The sequence below is a fragment of the Ranitomeya variabilis genome, chromosome 7 (genome assembly GCF_051348905.1).
Source record: "Ranitomeya variabilis isolate aRanVar5 chromosome 7, aRanVar5.hap1, whole genome shotgun sequence".
NCBI classification, from domain to species: Eukaryota; Metazoa; Chordata; class Amphibia; order Anura; family Dendrobatidae; genus Ranitomeya; species Ranitomeya variabilis.
Genome location: NC_135238.1, coordinates 241,726,203 through 241,743,414, shown reverse-complemented (window position 1 = coordinate 241,743,414; position 17,212 = coordinate 241,726,203). Strand labels below are relative to the sequence as shown.

Below are 17,212 nucleotides of genomic sequence, written 5' to 3'. Positions count from 1 at the left end.
CGGTATATCGGCGTCTGTCCTCCTCCTCTTAGCTTTCACCACTTCAGTGTTACGTAGATGGAAGCCCTCACTCATGGCTGGTGCGCATGTCCGGTATAGCGGCGTCTGTCCTCCTCCTCTTAGCTTTCACCACTTCAGTGTTACGTAGATGGAAGCCCTCACTCATGGCTGGTGCACATGTCCGGTATATCGGCGTCTGTCCTCCTCCTCTTAGCTTTCACCACTTCAGTGTTACGTAGATGGAAGCCCTCACTCATGGCTGGTGCACATGTCCGGTATATCGGCGTCTGTCCTCCTCCTCTTAGCTTTCACCACTTCAGTGTTACGTAGATGGAAGCCCTCACTCATGGCTGGTGCGCATGTCCGGTATATCGGCGTCTGTCCTCCTCCTCTTAGCTTTCACCACTTCAGTGTTACGTAGATGGAAGCCCTCACTCATGGCTGGTGCGCATGTCCGGTATAGCGGCGTCTGTCCTCCTCTTAGCTTTCACCACTTCAGTGTTACGTAGATGGAAGCCCTCACTCATGGCTGGTGCGCATGTCCGGTATATCGGCGTCTGTCCTCCTCCTCTTAGCTTTCACCACTTCAGTGTGTTACGTAGATGGAAGCCCTCACTCATGGCTGGTGCGCATGTCCGGTATATCGGCGTCTGTCCTCCTCCTCTTAGCTTTCACCACTTCAGTGTTACGTAGGTGGAAGCCCTCACTCATGGCTGGTGCGCATGTCCGGTATAGCGGCGTCTGTCCCCCTCCTCTTAGCTTTCACCACTTCAGTGTTACGTAGATGGAAGCCCTCACTCATGGCTGGTGCGCATGTCCGGTATATCGGCGTCTGTCCTCCTCCTCTTAGCTTTCACCACTTCAGTGTTACGTAGATGGAAGCCCTCACTCATGGCTGGTGCGCATGTCCGGTATATCGGCGTCTGTCCTCCTCCTCTTAGCTTTCACCACTTCAGTGTTACGTAGATGGAAGCCCTCACTCATGGCTGGTGCGCATGTCCGGTATATCGGCGTCTGTCCTCCTCCTCTTAGCTTTCACCACTTCAGTGTTACGTAGATGGAAGCCCTCACTCATGGCTGGTGCGCATGTCCGGTATAGCGGCGTCTGTCCTCCTCCTCTTAGCTTTCACCACTTCAGTGTTACGTAGATGGAAGCCCTCACTCATGGCTGGTGCACATGTCCGGTATATCGGCGTCTGTCCTCCTCCTCTTAGCTTTCACCACTTCAGTGTGTTACGTAGATGGAAGCCCTCACTCATGGCTGGTGCGCATGTCCGGTATATCGGCGTCTGTCCTCCTCCTCTTAGCTTTCACCACTTCAGTGTTACGTAGGTGGAAGCCCTCACTCATGGCTGGTGCGCATGTCCGGTATAGCGGCGTCTGTCCTCCTCCTCTTAGCTTTCACCACTTCAGTGTTACGTAGATGGAAGCCCTCACTCATGGCTGGTGCGCATGTCCGGTATAGCGGCGTCTGTCCCCCTCCTCTTAGCTTTCACCACTTCAGTGTTACGTAGATGGAAGCCCTCACTCATGGCTGGTGCGCATGTCCGGTATAGCGGCGTCTGTCCTCCTCCTCTTAGCTTTCACCACTTCAGTGTTACGTAGATGGAAGCCCTCACTCATGGCTGGTGCACATGCTCGGGATCGCGGCGTCCGGACCTTCCTGACACGTCCTCTGCGTCCGCACGTGATCACTGTCGCTAGGCAGCGGTGGATTGCTTGCGGTCCATGGGCGCCGTAGAAAGTGTCCTGTGTGATGCCATGACGCCCGCGCATGCGCAGCTCATCAGTCACTCCACCCTTGTAGCAGCCTGACCTTTATTTCTATTGGCCAGACAATACTATCTATAGCGATACAAACGGTACCTAAGCCACGCCTCCTGACGAAGATCGGCGAAACGCGCGTTGAGGCGGCAGGCTGGGGTCCCAGGTCTTCCACCACATATAGGTATTCTGTCCTTATAACTTTACTTTTTCTCTGTACTACATATGCACTTTAGTTTTATTATGCAGCATGCACTTTATATCTTCCTCTTCTTAGCACTCCCATGCACTGTGCAATTGATTATACATATAGTTTAAGCATTGGTATATACGAGGTCTTGTTTACATGTCGTCCTATTTGTGTCTGGCACTCAGGAGCTGTGAACGGTTAGATTTTGACTGGATTAGGGAGCTCGTGTTGGTATTATACCTTAATATAATATCATATATAATATAATATAACCTTAATAATATAATAATATACCTTACTGCCATACAGTGTATAGCATCTATCAACTTTGCATCTGGTTGGTATTTACCTTCCTGTCCTGCTTGGTTCGTTTTGTTCTCTGCTGTGGATTATTAGATTTTATATTTAATAAAACTTATTTTCCGAAATATTTTCAGAATAGTGACTGCAGCTCTGGAGGTGGCTGGAGGTTAAGACATGATGTAACAGCAGAATAGTGAGTGTAGCTCTGGAGGTGACAGGAGGATAAGACACGATGTAACAGCAGAATAGTGACTGCAGCTCTGGAGGTGACAGGAGGATAAGACACGATGTAACAGCAGAACAGTGAGTGCAGCTCTGGAGGTGACAGGAGGATAAGACATGATGTAACAGCAGAATAGTGACTGCAGCTCTGGAGGTGACAGGAGGATAAGACACGATGTAACAGCAGAATAGTGACTGCAGCTCTGGAGGTGACAGGAGGATAAGACACGATGTAACAGCAGAACAGTGAGTGCAGCTCTGGAGGTGACAGGAGGATAAGACATGATGTAACAGCAGAATAGTGACTGCAGCTCTGGAGGTGACAGGAGGATAAGACACGATGTAACAGCAGAATAGTGACTGCAGCTCTGGAGGTGACAGGAGGATAAGACACGATGTAACAGCAGAACAGTGAGTGCAGCTCTGGAGGTGACAGGAGGATAAGACACGATGTAACAGCAGAATAGTGACTGCAGCTCTGGAGGTGACAGGAGGATAAGACACGATGTAACAGCAGAATAGTGACTGCAGCTCTGGAGGTGACAGGAAGATAAGACACGATGTAACAGCAGAATAGTGAGTGCAGCTCTGGAGGTGACTAGAGGATTAGATGAGTGAAGCAGGGGATAGATTTGCAGTCCAGCACACCGGCCCCTCGTTACTTCGCAGACATGGTCGGACGCGCCCTCGCCTCCCAGTACAGGAGTTTTGGTACCTTGTCATCAGGCGCTGGTTCATTATCGAAGATCTTCATTGGTGGAGGGAGCGGAGTGTGGGAATCGTCGTCGGCCTCCTCGTCCCATCCTCTCTTACCCTTCTGGAAAACAGAAAAATACATTGACACAGAGCAGAGGCCGTGTACTACGGAGACTAAAGAGGCCGCCATCAGCTGGAGCCGCCATCTCCTACTGAACGGCATCTGCAACGAAACTGCATTATAAAGCTGCACTCCCCGAGCTACCGAGGGCTCAACCACATTGTGCGGGGCTCTGACAACCTCATATAACCACATTGTGCAGGGCTCCGACAACCACATATAACCACATTGTGCAGGGCTCCGACAACCTCATATAACCATATTGTGCAGGGCTCCGACAACCACATATAACCATATTGTGCAGGGCTCCGACAACCACATATAACCACATTGTGCAGGGCTCCGACAACCTCATATAACCATATTGTGCAGGGCTCCGACAACCACATATAACCACATTGTGCAGGGCTCCGACAACCTCATATAACCACACTGTGCAGGGCTCCGACAACCACATATAACCACATTGTGCAGGGCTCCGACAACCTCATATAACCACATTGTGCAGGGCTCCGACAACCACATATAACCACACTGTGCAGGGCTCCGACAACCTCATATAACCACATTGTGCAGGGCTCCGACAACCACATATAACCACATTGTGCAGGGCTCTGACAACCTCATATAACCACACTGTGCAGGGCTCTGACAACCTCATATAACCACATTGTGCAGGGCTCCGACAACCTCATATAACCACACTGTGCAGGGCTCCGACAACCACATATAACCACATTGTGCAGGGCTCCGACAACCACATATAACCACATTGTGCAGGGCTCCGACAACCACATATAACCACACTGTGCAGGGCTCCGACAACCACATATAACCACATTGTGCAGGGCTCCGACAACCTCATATAACCACACTGTGCAGGGCTCCGACAACCTCATATAACCACATTGTGCAGGGCTCTGACAACCTCATATAACCACATTGTGCAGGGCTCTGACAACCACATATAACCACATTGTGCAGGGCTCTGACAACCTCATATAACCACATTGTGCAGGGCTCTGACAACCTCATATAACCACATTGTGCAGGGCTCCGACAACCACATATAACCACATTGTGCAGGGCTCCGACAACCTCATATAACCACATTGTGCAGGGCTCCGACAACCACATATAACCACATTGTGCAGGGCTCCGACAACCACATATAACCACACTGTGCAGGGCTCCGACAACCACATATAACCACATTGTGCAGGGCTCCGACAACCTCATATAACCACACTGTGCAGGGCTCCGACAACCACATATAACCACATTGTGCAGGGCTCCGACAACCACATATAACCACACTGTGCAGGGCTCCGACAACCACATATAACCACATTGTGCAGGGCTCCGACAACCACATATAACCACATTGTGCAGGGCTCCGACAACCACATATAACCACATTGTGCAGGGCTCCGACAACCACATATAACCACATTGTGCAGGGCTCTGACAACCTCATATAACCACACTGTGCAGGGCTCTGACAACCTCATATAACCACATTGTGCAGGGCTCCGACAACCACATATAACCACATTGTGCAGGGCTCCGACAACCACATATAACCACACTGTGCAGGGCTCCGACAACCACATATAACCACATTGTGCAGGGCTCCGACAACCTCATATAACCACACTGTGCAGGGCTCCGACAACCACATATAACCACATTGTGCAGGGCTCTGACAACCTCATATAACCATACTGTGCAGGGCTCCGACAACCTCATATAACCACATTGTGCAGGGCTCTGACAACCTCATATAACCACATTGTGCAGGGCTCTGACAACCACATATAACCACATTGTGCAGGGCTCTGACAACCTCATATAACCACACTGTGCAGGGCTCTGACAACCTCATATAACCACATTGTGCAGGGCTCCGACAACCTCATATAACCACACTGTGCAGGGCTCCGACAACCACATATAACCACATTGTGCAGGGCTCCGACAACCTCATATAACCACATTGTGCAGGGCTCCGACAACCACATATAACCACATTGTGCAAGGCTCTGACAACCTCATATAACCACACTGTGCAGGGCTCTGACAACCTCATATAACCACATTGTACAGGGCTCCGACAACCACATATAACCACATTGTGCAGGGCTCCGACAACCACATATAACCACACTGTGCAGGGCTCCGACAACCTCATATAACCACATTGTGCAGGGCTCCGACAACCACAAATAACCACATTGTGCAGGGCTCCGACAACCACATATAACCACACTGTGCAGGGCTCCGACAACCACATATAACCACATTGTGCAGGGCTCCGACAACCACATATAACCACACTGTGCAGGGCTCCGACAACCACATATAACCACATTGTGCAGGGCTCCGACAACCACAAATAACCACATTGTGCAGGGCTCCAACAACCACATATAACCACACTGTGCGGGGTTCCGACAACCTCATATAACCACACTGTGCAGGGCTCCGAAAACCTCATATAACCACATTGTGCAGGGCTCTGACAACCTCATATAACCACACTGTGCAGAGCTCCGACAACCACATATAACCACACTGTGCAGGGCTCCGACAACCTCATATAACCACATTGTGCAGGGCTCCGACAACCACATATAACCACATTGTGCAGGGCTCCGACAACCACATATAACCCCATTGTGCAGAGCTCAGACAACCACATATAACCACACTGTGCGGGGCTCCGACAACCTCATATAACCACATTGTGCAGGGCTCTGACAACCACATATAACCCCATTGTGCAGAGCTCCGACAACCACATATAACCACACTGTGCAGGGCTCTGACAACCTCATATAACCACATTGTGCAGGGCTGCGACAACCTCATATAACCACATTGTGCAGGGCTCTGACAACCTCATATAACCACATTGTGCAGGGCTCTGACAACCTCATATAACCACACTGTGCAGGGCTCCGACAACCTCATATATCCACATTGTGCAGGGCTCCGACAACCTGATGGATTGTAGGGCAGAGGATGGTTGTCACATCTTAGTGGACTCTGTGCATGTTGAAGGCGGTGAATGGAATGTTTGGAGGGCTCAGGGATGCTAATATCTGGGCTCATTCCCCTCTGGGAGGCCGATCATGGGTTCTTGCGCCCCTCTCTGGGAGGCCGATCACAGCTCGTGTCCCTCTCTGGGAGGCCGATCACGGCTCGTGCCCCTCTCTGGGAGCCCGATCACGGCTCGTGCCCCTCTCTGGGAGGCCGATGACGGCTCGCGCCCCTCTCTGGGAGGCCGATCACAGCTCACGCCCCTCTCTGGGAGGCCGATCACGGCTCGCGCCCCTCTGGGAGGCCAATATCAAGGCTCTCGCCCCTCTCTGGGAGGCCGATCACAGCTCGCGCCCCTCTCTGGGAGGCCGATCACGGCTCGCGCCCCTCTCTGGGAGGCCGATCACAGCTCGCGCCCCTCTCTGGGAGGTCGAACACGGCTCGCTCCCCTCTGGGAGGTCAATATCAAGGCTCTCGCCCCTCTCTGGGAGGCCGATCACGGCTCGCGCCCCTCTGGGAAGCCAATATCAAGGCTCTCGCCCCTCTCTGGGAGGCCGATCACGGCTCGCGCCCCTCTCTGGGAGGCCGATCACAGCTCGCGCCCTTCTCTGGGAGGCCGATCATGGGTTCTTGCGCCCCTCTCTGGGAGGCCGATCACGGCTCGCACCCCTCTCTGGGAGGCCGATCACAGCTCGTGTCCCTCTCTGGGAGGCCGATCACAGCTCGCGCCCCTCTCTGGGAGGCCGATCACGGCTCGCGCCCCTCTCTGGGAGGCCGATCACAGCTCGCGCCCCTCTCTGGGAGGTCGAACACGGCTTGTGCCCCTCTCTGGGAGGCCGATCACGGCTCGCGCCCCTCTGGGAGGCCAATATCAAGGCTCTCGCCCCTCTCTGGGAGGCCGATCACAGCTCGCGCCCCTCTCTGGGAGGCCGATTACAGCTCGCGCCCCTCTCTGGGAGGCCAATCACGGCTCGCGCCCCTCTCTGGGAGGCCGATCACGGCTCGTGCCCCTCTCTGGGAGGCCGATCACGGCTCGCGCCCCTCTCTGGGAGGTCGATCACGGCTCGCGCCCCTCTCTGGGAGGCCGATCACGGCTCGCACCCCTCTGGGAGGCCAATATCAAGGCTCTCGCCCCTCTCTGGGAGGCCGATCACGGCTCGTGCCCCTCTCTGGGAGGCCGATCACGGCTCGTGCCCCTCTCTGGGAGGCCGATCACGGCTCGTGCCCCTCTCTGGGAGGCCAATCACGGCTCGCGCCCCTCTCTGGGAGGCTGGTGAGGGCGGTGTCTCACCTCGTCGGCGCTGTCGCCCTGCAGCGTGCTGTCGTCGTTGGCTCGGGGGGAGCCCAGGTTCCCGGCTCGTTTCTTCTGCTTCTTGATGTTGCTCTCGGCTTTGCCGCTGTTCAGACGCCGCACCGGACTCGTCAGCCACTTCTTCAGCGTGTTCGTGGAGCGCTTAGGGCCCGGCGAGCTCTGGATTGAATTCAGTGATGTCTGTGGTTGTAAATTGGCCACGGAGTCGGTTTTGCCGCCATTTTCTCCCCCGGTGACAGAAAAAGCATCTGCAAAAAAAAGCCAAAAAAACCCATGGAGGTCAGATGAGGGGGTGAACGAGAGACGCGCCCCCGTAAAACACAAGGAATGCTACACTCATTACAGCGCCGAGGCTTCTGACAACTATTATCCCAGGTGTCAGACTGCAGCTCAAGGTGGAGGGAGCGATGCATCATGGGAGAGCGTGATACAGGGGTGACCCGGCTGTGTACACGGCGCCCTGATAAGACGCTCAACGATTGGCGCAGCCCAGGGGGCAAAGGGTGAGGTCACCGCAAATCAACGACCTCCGCAAGCGTTAACCCTTCACTAGCCGAGCTTTGGCCTACTGGCCGGTTATTAAGGGACGACTCCTCCACGGACCACAGCAAACAGCAGTATACAGGGGGATCCGTGTGGCAGACAGCGGTGTAAAGGGGGATCCGTGCGGCAGATGGCTGTATAAAGGGGGATACGTTCGGCAGATGGCGGTATACAGGGGGATCCGTGCGGCAGATGGCTGTATACAGGGGGATCCGTGCGGCAGACGGCGGTATACAGGGGGATCCGTTCAGCAGACGGTGGTATACAGGGGGATCCGTGCGGCAGACGGCGGTATACAGGTGGATATGTGTGGCAGACGGCGGTATACAGGGGGATCAGTGCGGCAGACGGCGGTATACAGGGGGATCCGTGTGGCAGACGGCGGTATACAGGGGGATCAGTGCGGCAGACGGCGGTATACAGGGGGATCCGTGTGGCAGATGGCGGTATAAAGGGGAATACGTTCGGCAGACAGCGGTATACAGGGGGATCCGTGCGGCAGACGGCGGTATACAGGGGGATCCGTGCGGCAGACGACGGCATACAGAGGGATCCATGCAGTTTATAGTGCAGGTATAGAGGGTACTGGGACAGGTATATTGGGAGAATGACACATACTGGTGAGCAGTGTATATACCTATAGGCGACATATAGGGGTATATACGTATCTATAGGACACTCTCGTGTGGTTCCTTGTAAAGCCCCATATACATGAGACTACACTGGCTGCACCCACTGATATCGACAGGTGCAATCCACAGTCTAATATGTATGGAATCAGCAAGAAGAGAAAGACGCACACAGCTGGAAAAAAAAACTCCCCCCCCCCTTTTTTAATCCCCCCCCCCTTTTTATCCTCCCCCTTTTTTATCCTTTCCTCCCTTTTTTTATCCTTTCCTCCCCCCTTTTTTATCCCCCTCCCCTTTCTATCCTTTCCTCCCCCCTTTTTTATCCTCCCCCTTTTTTTATCCTTTCCTCCCCCTTTTTTTTTATCCTTTCCTTCCCCTTTTTTTATCCCCCTCCCCTTTCTATCCTTTCCTCCCCCCTTTTTATCCTCCCCCTTTTTTTATCCTTTCCTCCCTTTTTTTTATCCTTTCCTCCCCCCTTTTTTTTATCCCCCTCCCCTTTTTATCCTTTCCTCCCCCTTTTTTTTATCCTTTCCTCCCCCCTTTTTTTTATCCCCCTCCCCTTTTTATCCTTTCCTCCCCCCTTTTTTTTATCCCCCTCCCCTTTTTATCCTTTCCTCCCCCTTTTTTTATCCTTTCCTCCCCCAGCCTTTTTTTCCATTTTCCGTTCTCCATTTCACGTTACACTGTCTCCAGTGTCTTTTCACTTTAAGATCATGTATGTTTTTTCATGTATGCTTTATTTACGCACTTCTTTTTTGTAGTTTGGTTGCCAATTTTTTAATGTCTTTTCATTATGTAACATGTTCTTTCATTTAGATTGTTACTCTTTATGGGTTTACGTTAGTGCCTGTATTGTTCTATGTATGTCATTATATGCAAAATCACCATTTCCAATGTCCTCATTTATTTATATTTTTTAGCGATGTTTGAAAAAGACCCGGAGGAGGTCGCAACATTACTCGCTACTTCACGGATTTTTCGCTCACCCATCCGGCATTATTTTGAGGTGTAATTTCTTGCACATTAATTAAATTGTTCACTTTGCGTCTACCGGAGTGCGGCTGCTTGACTTTCTCTAATATGTATGGGAGACCCCAACCGATGATGGTCGGAGGCGTTGAGGATCCCGTGTGTCTGATTTCGGATCGCCGACCCTTTTGTTCACTATAGACAGGCTGACAGCAGACATGTCGCCCCTGTATATGGGACAGTTGGGCGACGCTGCTGGAGCATCCACTGGTTCAGCCGAGAGTCATCCGATGTACGAGGGGTTTAATACGACTCCTCTTCCCCGGTGACTGCGACCCCCAATACATGCAGCAAGGTATTAGACAGTAAGGCCCCATTTACACCGCACGGATATCCGGAGGGCTTCTGGGAATAATCCGGGTTATTGGGCAGCATTAGGTGCTCGGCCAGAGCCTCCTCAGAGGCCGGGTAAGGAGATGCGTGGGAGCAGAAGAGTCCCCAGAGGGATGACAGATAAGGGAAAGTGACCTGTGGAGCACGAGAGGCCCGGACCTTGGAGAAAGGACGTCCTGACCTTCCGCAAAGAGGCCGGGAAGAGGCCAAGAAGAGAGGTCGGGCAGAGAGGCCGTGGCAGGGAGGCCAAGAGAGGCCGGGCAGAGAGGCCAAGAAGAGAGGCCGGGCAGAGAGGCCAAGAAGAGAGGCCAGGCAGAGAGGCCAGGAAAAGGCCAAGAAGAGAAGCTGGGCAGAGAGGCCGTGGCAGGGAGGTCAGGCAGAGAAGCCGTGGAAGAGGCACCGTGGCAGAAAGGCCAGGCAAAGAAGCTGGGCAGAGAGGCCGTGGAAGAGGCGCCGTGGCAGAGAAGCCGTGGAAGAGGCGCCATGGCAGAGAGGCCGGGCAGAGAGGCCAAGAAGAGAAGCCGGGCAGAGAGGCCGTGGCAGAGAAGCCGTGGCAGAGAGGCTGTCACGATCCCTTAGCCGCTGCCAACAATTGGTCACGAAATCCCCAGGGATTCCTGACCACTGTCACCAATATGTCACGGATTGGGGTGACTTTAGACCAACAGACGGCTATCACATGTGCAGGGGGCTTATCGTAGTTATCCCTCCACTGCCACAATGTGATGAAAAAAGAAACACACACAAGGCTAGGGACCTCTTAGTTTACAGCAGGGGCTTATTTTAGGTATCCCACTGCTCTTCAATATACCATGAACTGCAGGGATTTGTGTATATCCCGCTTACAGTTCCACTTAACACTTGCAGCTCTCTGGCGCCCCCCTTACTGTCAGGTCAGATTAGGTACTGCACCTAGGGCAATTAGTCGCCAGAAAGGCTGCCTGCTATGTACTGGCTATTGGGCGCGCTGCAGCGACGCGATAACTACTCCCACTCAGGCAGGAACAATAATTATCAATGCCGCAGTCGCTGCATAGTCACCCAAAGGCCTGCACACGGTAGTGCCGCCACCAGCTTCGATTAAACGGGTCCGAAGCTAACCCAAAACAGTAGCGTAAATTCCCTTCAAGAGACAGGGTACGTTTTTAGAGCAGAACGAGTCTAGTATTAATTATTATACTCATAAAGTTTATGCAGTGTTTATAAAAAGTTCTATAAAGATGTTACAATATGAGACAATTGCAAATATGTACAAAGTAATTATAAAAAAAACAAAGGAGTACAGGAGAATAACACTTACAGTTGTTCAAAGCATTGCAGGCAACCAGGCTAGTGAACTTTCCATCTATCCCAGTGCATCAGGGCGTGCACTCTGGGCTCTTCAGGTAAAAACTCAAATCTCCCTCTCTTGGACGCCGGCCAGCACTTAAAACCTACAGCCTGTGACCTCACAGAAAGGGCTGGCTTTTCCAAACCCTCCTACCTCTTCAGTTTTACTAACTGGGCATTAAATATATCTGATGCCCGTAACTTCGCTACAGAACATGTCATATTCATACCCCACCCAGCATTCATCTCGTGTTATCGCTAGCATTCTAGGGAGATCAAATATGTCCTATTTGGGATGTATATTTACAGAGAAATCCCTACTTCTTTACCAGATGGGAGTTAGAAACTCGTCTTTAGAGTGATGGATAGCTCCACCGAGGGGAAGTAAGAATATATATTTTGGTGTTCCTATCTTAAATGATTTGCCTAATATCTTACAAAAACAGAACAAAGGACTTTCATGATTCTGGAAGTTTCTCATCCAGTTAAAGCTGGTCACTTTCCACTACAGGAAATGCCGGTCGTAAATAAAACAAGCTGTTGCAGAGACACTCCAAGAAGGGGGCTTAGCCCACAGCATGCTAGCAAGAGAACTAAACTTATATGATATTTCATACCATATCGTGACAGAGGCCAAGAAGAGAAGCTGGGTAGAGAAGCCGTGGCAGAGAGGCCAAGAAGAGAGGCCGGGCAGAGAGGCTGGGAAAAGGCCAAGAAGAGAGGCCGGGCAGAGAGGTCAGGCAGAGAAGCCGTGGCAGAAAAGCCAGGCAAAGAAGCTGGGCAGAGAGGCCGTGGAAGAGGCGCCATGGCAGAGAGGCCAAAAAGAAAGGCCGTGGCAGAGAGGCTGTGGCAGAGAGGCCGTGGCAGAGAGGCCAAGAAGAGAATCTGGGTAGAGAGGCCCTGGCAGAGAGGCAGTGGCAGAGAGGCTATGAAGAGAGGCCGTGGCAGAGAGGCAGGGCAGGGAGGCCGGGGCAGAGAGACCAAGAAGAGAGGCCGTGGCAGAGAGGCAGGGCATAGATGCAGGGCTGAGAGGCCGTGGCAGAGAGGTTGGGCAGAGAGGCAGTGGTGATCGCAGACCAAAGGGATTTACTGGGCTTCCGTATATGAATATAAATTTAGGCTATGTGCACACGTATTCTGGTCCACTGCGGATTTTTCTGCAGCAAATTTGATAAATCTGCAGAGAAAAAACGCTGCGTTTTTGCTGCAGATTTATCGCGGTTTTTCTGCGGATTTCACTGCGGTTTTACAACTGCGGTTTTCTATTGGAGCAGCTGTAAAACCGCTGCGGAATCCGCAGAAAAGTCACATGCTGCGGAATGTAAACCGCTGCGCTTCCGTGTGGTTTTTTCTGCAGCATGTGCACAGCGTTTTTTTGTTTCCCATAGGTTTACATTGTACTGTAAACTCAAGGGAAACTGCTGCGGACCCGCAGCTGCGGAAACGCTGCGGATCCACAGCAAAATCCGCATCGTGTGCACATTGCCTTAGTCTCCAATCTTCTAAAAAACTCTGGGCTTCAATTCTGCATCAACGTCTAAGATCTCTGCTTGCCGTCAGAGAATGGGAACAATGCAGCCCCATTAGAGCAGTGAACAGGTGATGTGCTACTCTCAGCTGACAAGTGGATACAATGTATCAGTGCAGACCTGCAACCCACACTGATACAATGTAACAGAGCAGCAGAGGGATTTGTGAGAAGCTGGCGCCCACCGTCCGTTAGAAAGCTCTAGGACCCGGATGGTCCCGTCTGCCTCGCCCTTGTTCAAGGCTACTAGGAAATCTGGGTGACTACTAACGAGGCTCCGCAGCCAGCTCTGCAGGACGGGGAGATGCGTCACGGAGGACGATCCATGAAGTGACGGCAGTGGTGATCTGCACTGACATTAATAGGGGATTACTGCAACTTTATAGCAGGACGGAGACTAGAAAGACATTCATCATCCATTACTGCTCACTGCGCACTCATCATAGGCTTAGATACAGCAGCTCAGCTCCCTCAGCATAGGCTTAGATACAGCAGCTCAGCTCCCTCAGCATAGGCTTAGATACAGCAGCTCAGCTCCCTCAGCATAGGCTTAGATACAGCAGCTCAGCTCACAATATCCCATAGGACAGGATTAGGTACATAGCTCCACAGACTGCATCACACAAGAAGGGATGAGATACAGTTTCTCCAGCAGTCGCTTTATAGATCGGACCTGCGCTCTTTCTGCCCACCTGACAATTCTCAGAGGAGCGAACATAAGGGCAGCAGGGAATATAATGTAGTGTAATATAACGCACGGTATGTAATATAACGCACTGTAGTGTAATATAACGCACTGTAGTGTAATATAACGCACTGTAGTGTAATATAAAGCACTGTAGTGTAATGTAACGCACTGTAGTGTAATATAAAGCACTGTAGTGTAATGTAACGCACTGTAGTGTAATAATGTACTGTAATGTAATATAAAGCACTGTAGTGTAATATAACGTACTGTAGTGTAATGTACTGTAGTGTAATATAACGCACTGTATGTAATATAACGCACTGTAGTGTAATATAACGCACTGTAATGTAATATAAAGCACTGTAGTGTAATATAACGTACTGTAGTGTAATGTACTGTAGTGTAATGTACTGTAGTGTAATGTAACGCACTGTAGTGTAATAATGTACTGTAATGTAATATAAAGCACTGTAGTGTAATATAACGTACTGTAGTGTAATATAAAGCACTGTAGTGTAATATAACGTACTGTAGTGTAATGTACTGTAGTGTAATATAACGCACTGTAGTGTAATGTACTGTAGTGTAATATAAAGCACTGTAGTGTAATAATGTACTGTAATGTAATATAAAGCACTGTAGTGTAATATAACGTACTGTAGTGTAATGTAACGCACTGTATGTAATATAACGCACTGTAGTGTAATATAACGCACTGTAGTGTAATATAACGCACTGTAGTGTAATGTACTGTAGTGTAATATAACGTACTGTAGTGTAATGTACTGTAGTGTAATGTAACGCACTGTAGTGTAATATAAAGCACTGTAGTGTAATGTAACGCACTGTAGTGTAATAATGTACTGTAATGTAATATAAAGCACTGTAGTGTAATATAACGTACTGTAGTGTAATGTACTGTAGTGTAATATAACGCACTGTATGTAATATAACGCACTGTAGTGTAATATAACGCACTGTAATGTAATATAAAGCACTGTAGTGTAATATAACGTACTGTAGTGTAATGTACTGTAGTGTAATGTACTGTAGTGTAATGTAACGCACTGTAGTGTAATAATGTACTGTAATGTAATATAAAGCACTGTAGTGTAATATAACGTACTGTAGTGTAATGTACTGTAGTGTAATGTACTGTAGTGTAATGTAACGCACTGTAGTGTAATAATGTACTGTAATGTAATATAAAGCACTGTAGTGTAATATAACGTACTGTAGTGTAATGTACTGTAGTGTAATATAAAGCACTGTAGTGTAATATAACGTACTGTAGTGTAATGTACTGTAGTGTAATATAACGCACTGTAGTGTAATGTACTGTAGTGTAATATAAAGCACTGTAGTGTAATAATGTACTGTAATGTAATATAAAGCACTGTAGTGTAATATAACGTACTGTAGTGTAATGTAACGCACTGTAGTGTAATATAACGCACTGTAGTGTAATATAACGCACTGTAGTGTAATATAACGCACTGTAGTGTAATGTACTGTAGTGTAATATAACGTACTGTAGTGTAATATAACGCACTGTAGTGTAATAATGTACTGTAATGTAATATAAAGCACTGTAGTGTAATATAACGTACTGTAGTGTAATGTAACGCACTGTATGTAATATAACGCACTGTAGTGTAATATAACGCACTGTAGTGTAATATAACGCACTGTAGTGTAATGTACTGTAGTGTAATATAACGTACTGTAGCGTAATGTACTGTAGTGTAATGTACTGTAGTGTAATATAACATACTGTAGTGTAATAATGTACTGTAGTGTAATGTAACGCACTGTATGTAATATAACGCACTGTAGTGTAATGTATTGTAGTGTAATGTAACGCACTGTAGTGTAATAATGTACTGTAGTGTAATATAACGCACTGTAGTGTAATATAAAGCACTGTAGTGTAATATAAAGCACTGTAGTGTAATAATGTACTGTAATGTAATATAAAGCACTGTAGTGTAATGTACTGTAGTGTAATGTAACGCACTGTAGTGTAATGTACTGTAGTGTAATGTAACGCACTGTAGTGTAATATAACGCACTGTAGTGTAATATAATGCACTGTAGTGTAATATACCGTACTATAGTGTAATATAATGTAGTGTAGTGTAATATATAATGTTGTCTGCTATAAGGAGCAGCAGTGTGACAATATCACGCAGCGTGGTTTATATGGCAGGATTATACACTGTCACAATGTAGCGGTTGTACAATGACTGATATAATGTTGTGCAGTGTAATAATATAATGACCGGACTCAGATATAACTGGCGACACCGACCTCTGATGTTCAGCATACAGCAGCGAGCAGCCGCCATCCTCTCGTCTCTCTGTCCGCGCATAGACAGTGATGGGCGAGCACACCGCCGGGACTTGCCTGCGCGGCGGTGACTCACCCGGGCTCAGGTACCTGCCGAGCGGCTTCCTCCTCACTGACTATTAATAACCGTCCTAGGATTAGTAATTATAGTCATTAATATGCGGGAATGTGAGCGCGGGCCCGATCCTGGGACCGCAGCGACGGACGCGCCACAGATCCACCCGGGGTATCGCAAATCTGACAAGAAGAGCGGGACCTCCAGAACCAGCGCAGTCCACCGGGAATCAGCCCACCGGGAATCAGCCCACCGGGAATCAGCCCACCGGAAATCAGCCCACCGGAAATCAGCCCAGGACCCCATAAACGCACCTCCCAATATCTAAGGGGAAACAATGGGACCATCAGGACCGCAGCTGCGCCCCCAGGACGTCGGCAATGATGGGGATGATACTCCCCGGCCTGTGCACCCGTCAGACGGAGGCTAATAGCAAGGCCCATCGTGGCCACATACAGTGCATGCACCCGGTGTGATCAGACCCAAGACGTCTCGGGTACACACCATGTGGCCCGGGTGCGGGGGGGGGGGGGGGAGAGCCGACATTCGCAGAGTGCAGCACAGTCCGGGCGTGGCCGCCATTACTATGATAACGAGGGCGTCTATCAGAAGGTTATGTAATGTAATGTAATGGATCACCGCGCTGCACAGATGAAAGACCCGAGACAGGAATAACCCCGGGCCGGGGACTCCACACACAGACACCAGAAATTCACCATTACAAGAAGAGCCATTCTGAGTGCTCGGAAAGCTGGGTGACGCCCGTGTGGGCGCAGAATGTGCTTAACCCTAAGGACGACTCCTGACAGATGGTCTCCTGAACGGCGGCCGGAGAATAGACGATAATTGCGTCTTACAGGATCGCTGGAAAATCTGATCTATAAAGGGGGTAATCCCGTCACCGCTCTGCGCCTGGCAGATAATTACCGAGGGCTAATTAACGCGACTGACAGGAGCCGGCGGCCGTGTCCCCGGCATCACCATCGGCCCCTCTCCGGTGTCAGTCCTCACACCGGCCCGTCCCCGCCATCACCCCTTCACCGAGGAGCGGAATGCGGTGGAACTGGTCGGGCCGGCT

The 17,212-nt window shown here is 50.1% G+C and overlaps 1 protein-coding gene across 9 annotated transcripts in view; it reads right to left on the bottom strand.

Moving 5' to 3' along the window:
- Nucleotides 1-17,212, bottom strand: part of KALRN (kalirin RhoGEF kinase) — a 396,845-nt gene that overhangs the window by 120,747 nt on the left and 258,886 nt on the right. For all 9 annotated transcript variants that reach the window (XM_077273324.1, XM_077273330.1, XM_077273322.1 and 6 more), the window contains 2 exons: nucleotides 7,630-7,898; nucleotides 3,195-3,296 (listed from right to left, as the gene is read on the bottom strand). In XM_077273324.1, the coding sequence (XP_077129439.1) occupies nucleotides 3,195-3,296; nucleotides 7,630-7,898 (371 nt within the window). The remainder of the gene's footprint in view (nucleotides 1-3,194; nucleotides 3,297-7,629; nucleotides 7,899-17,212) is intronic.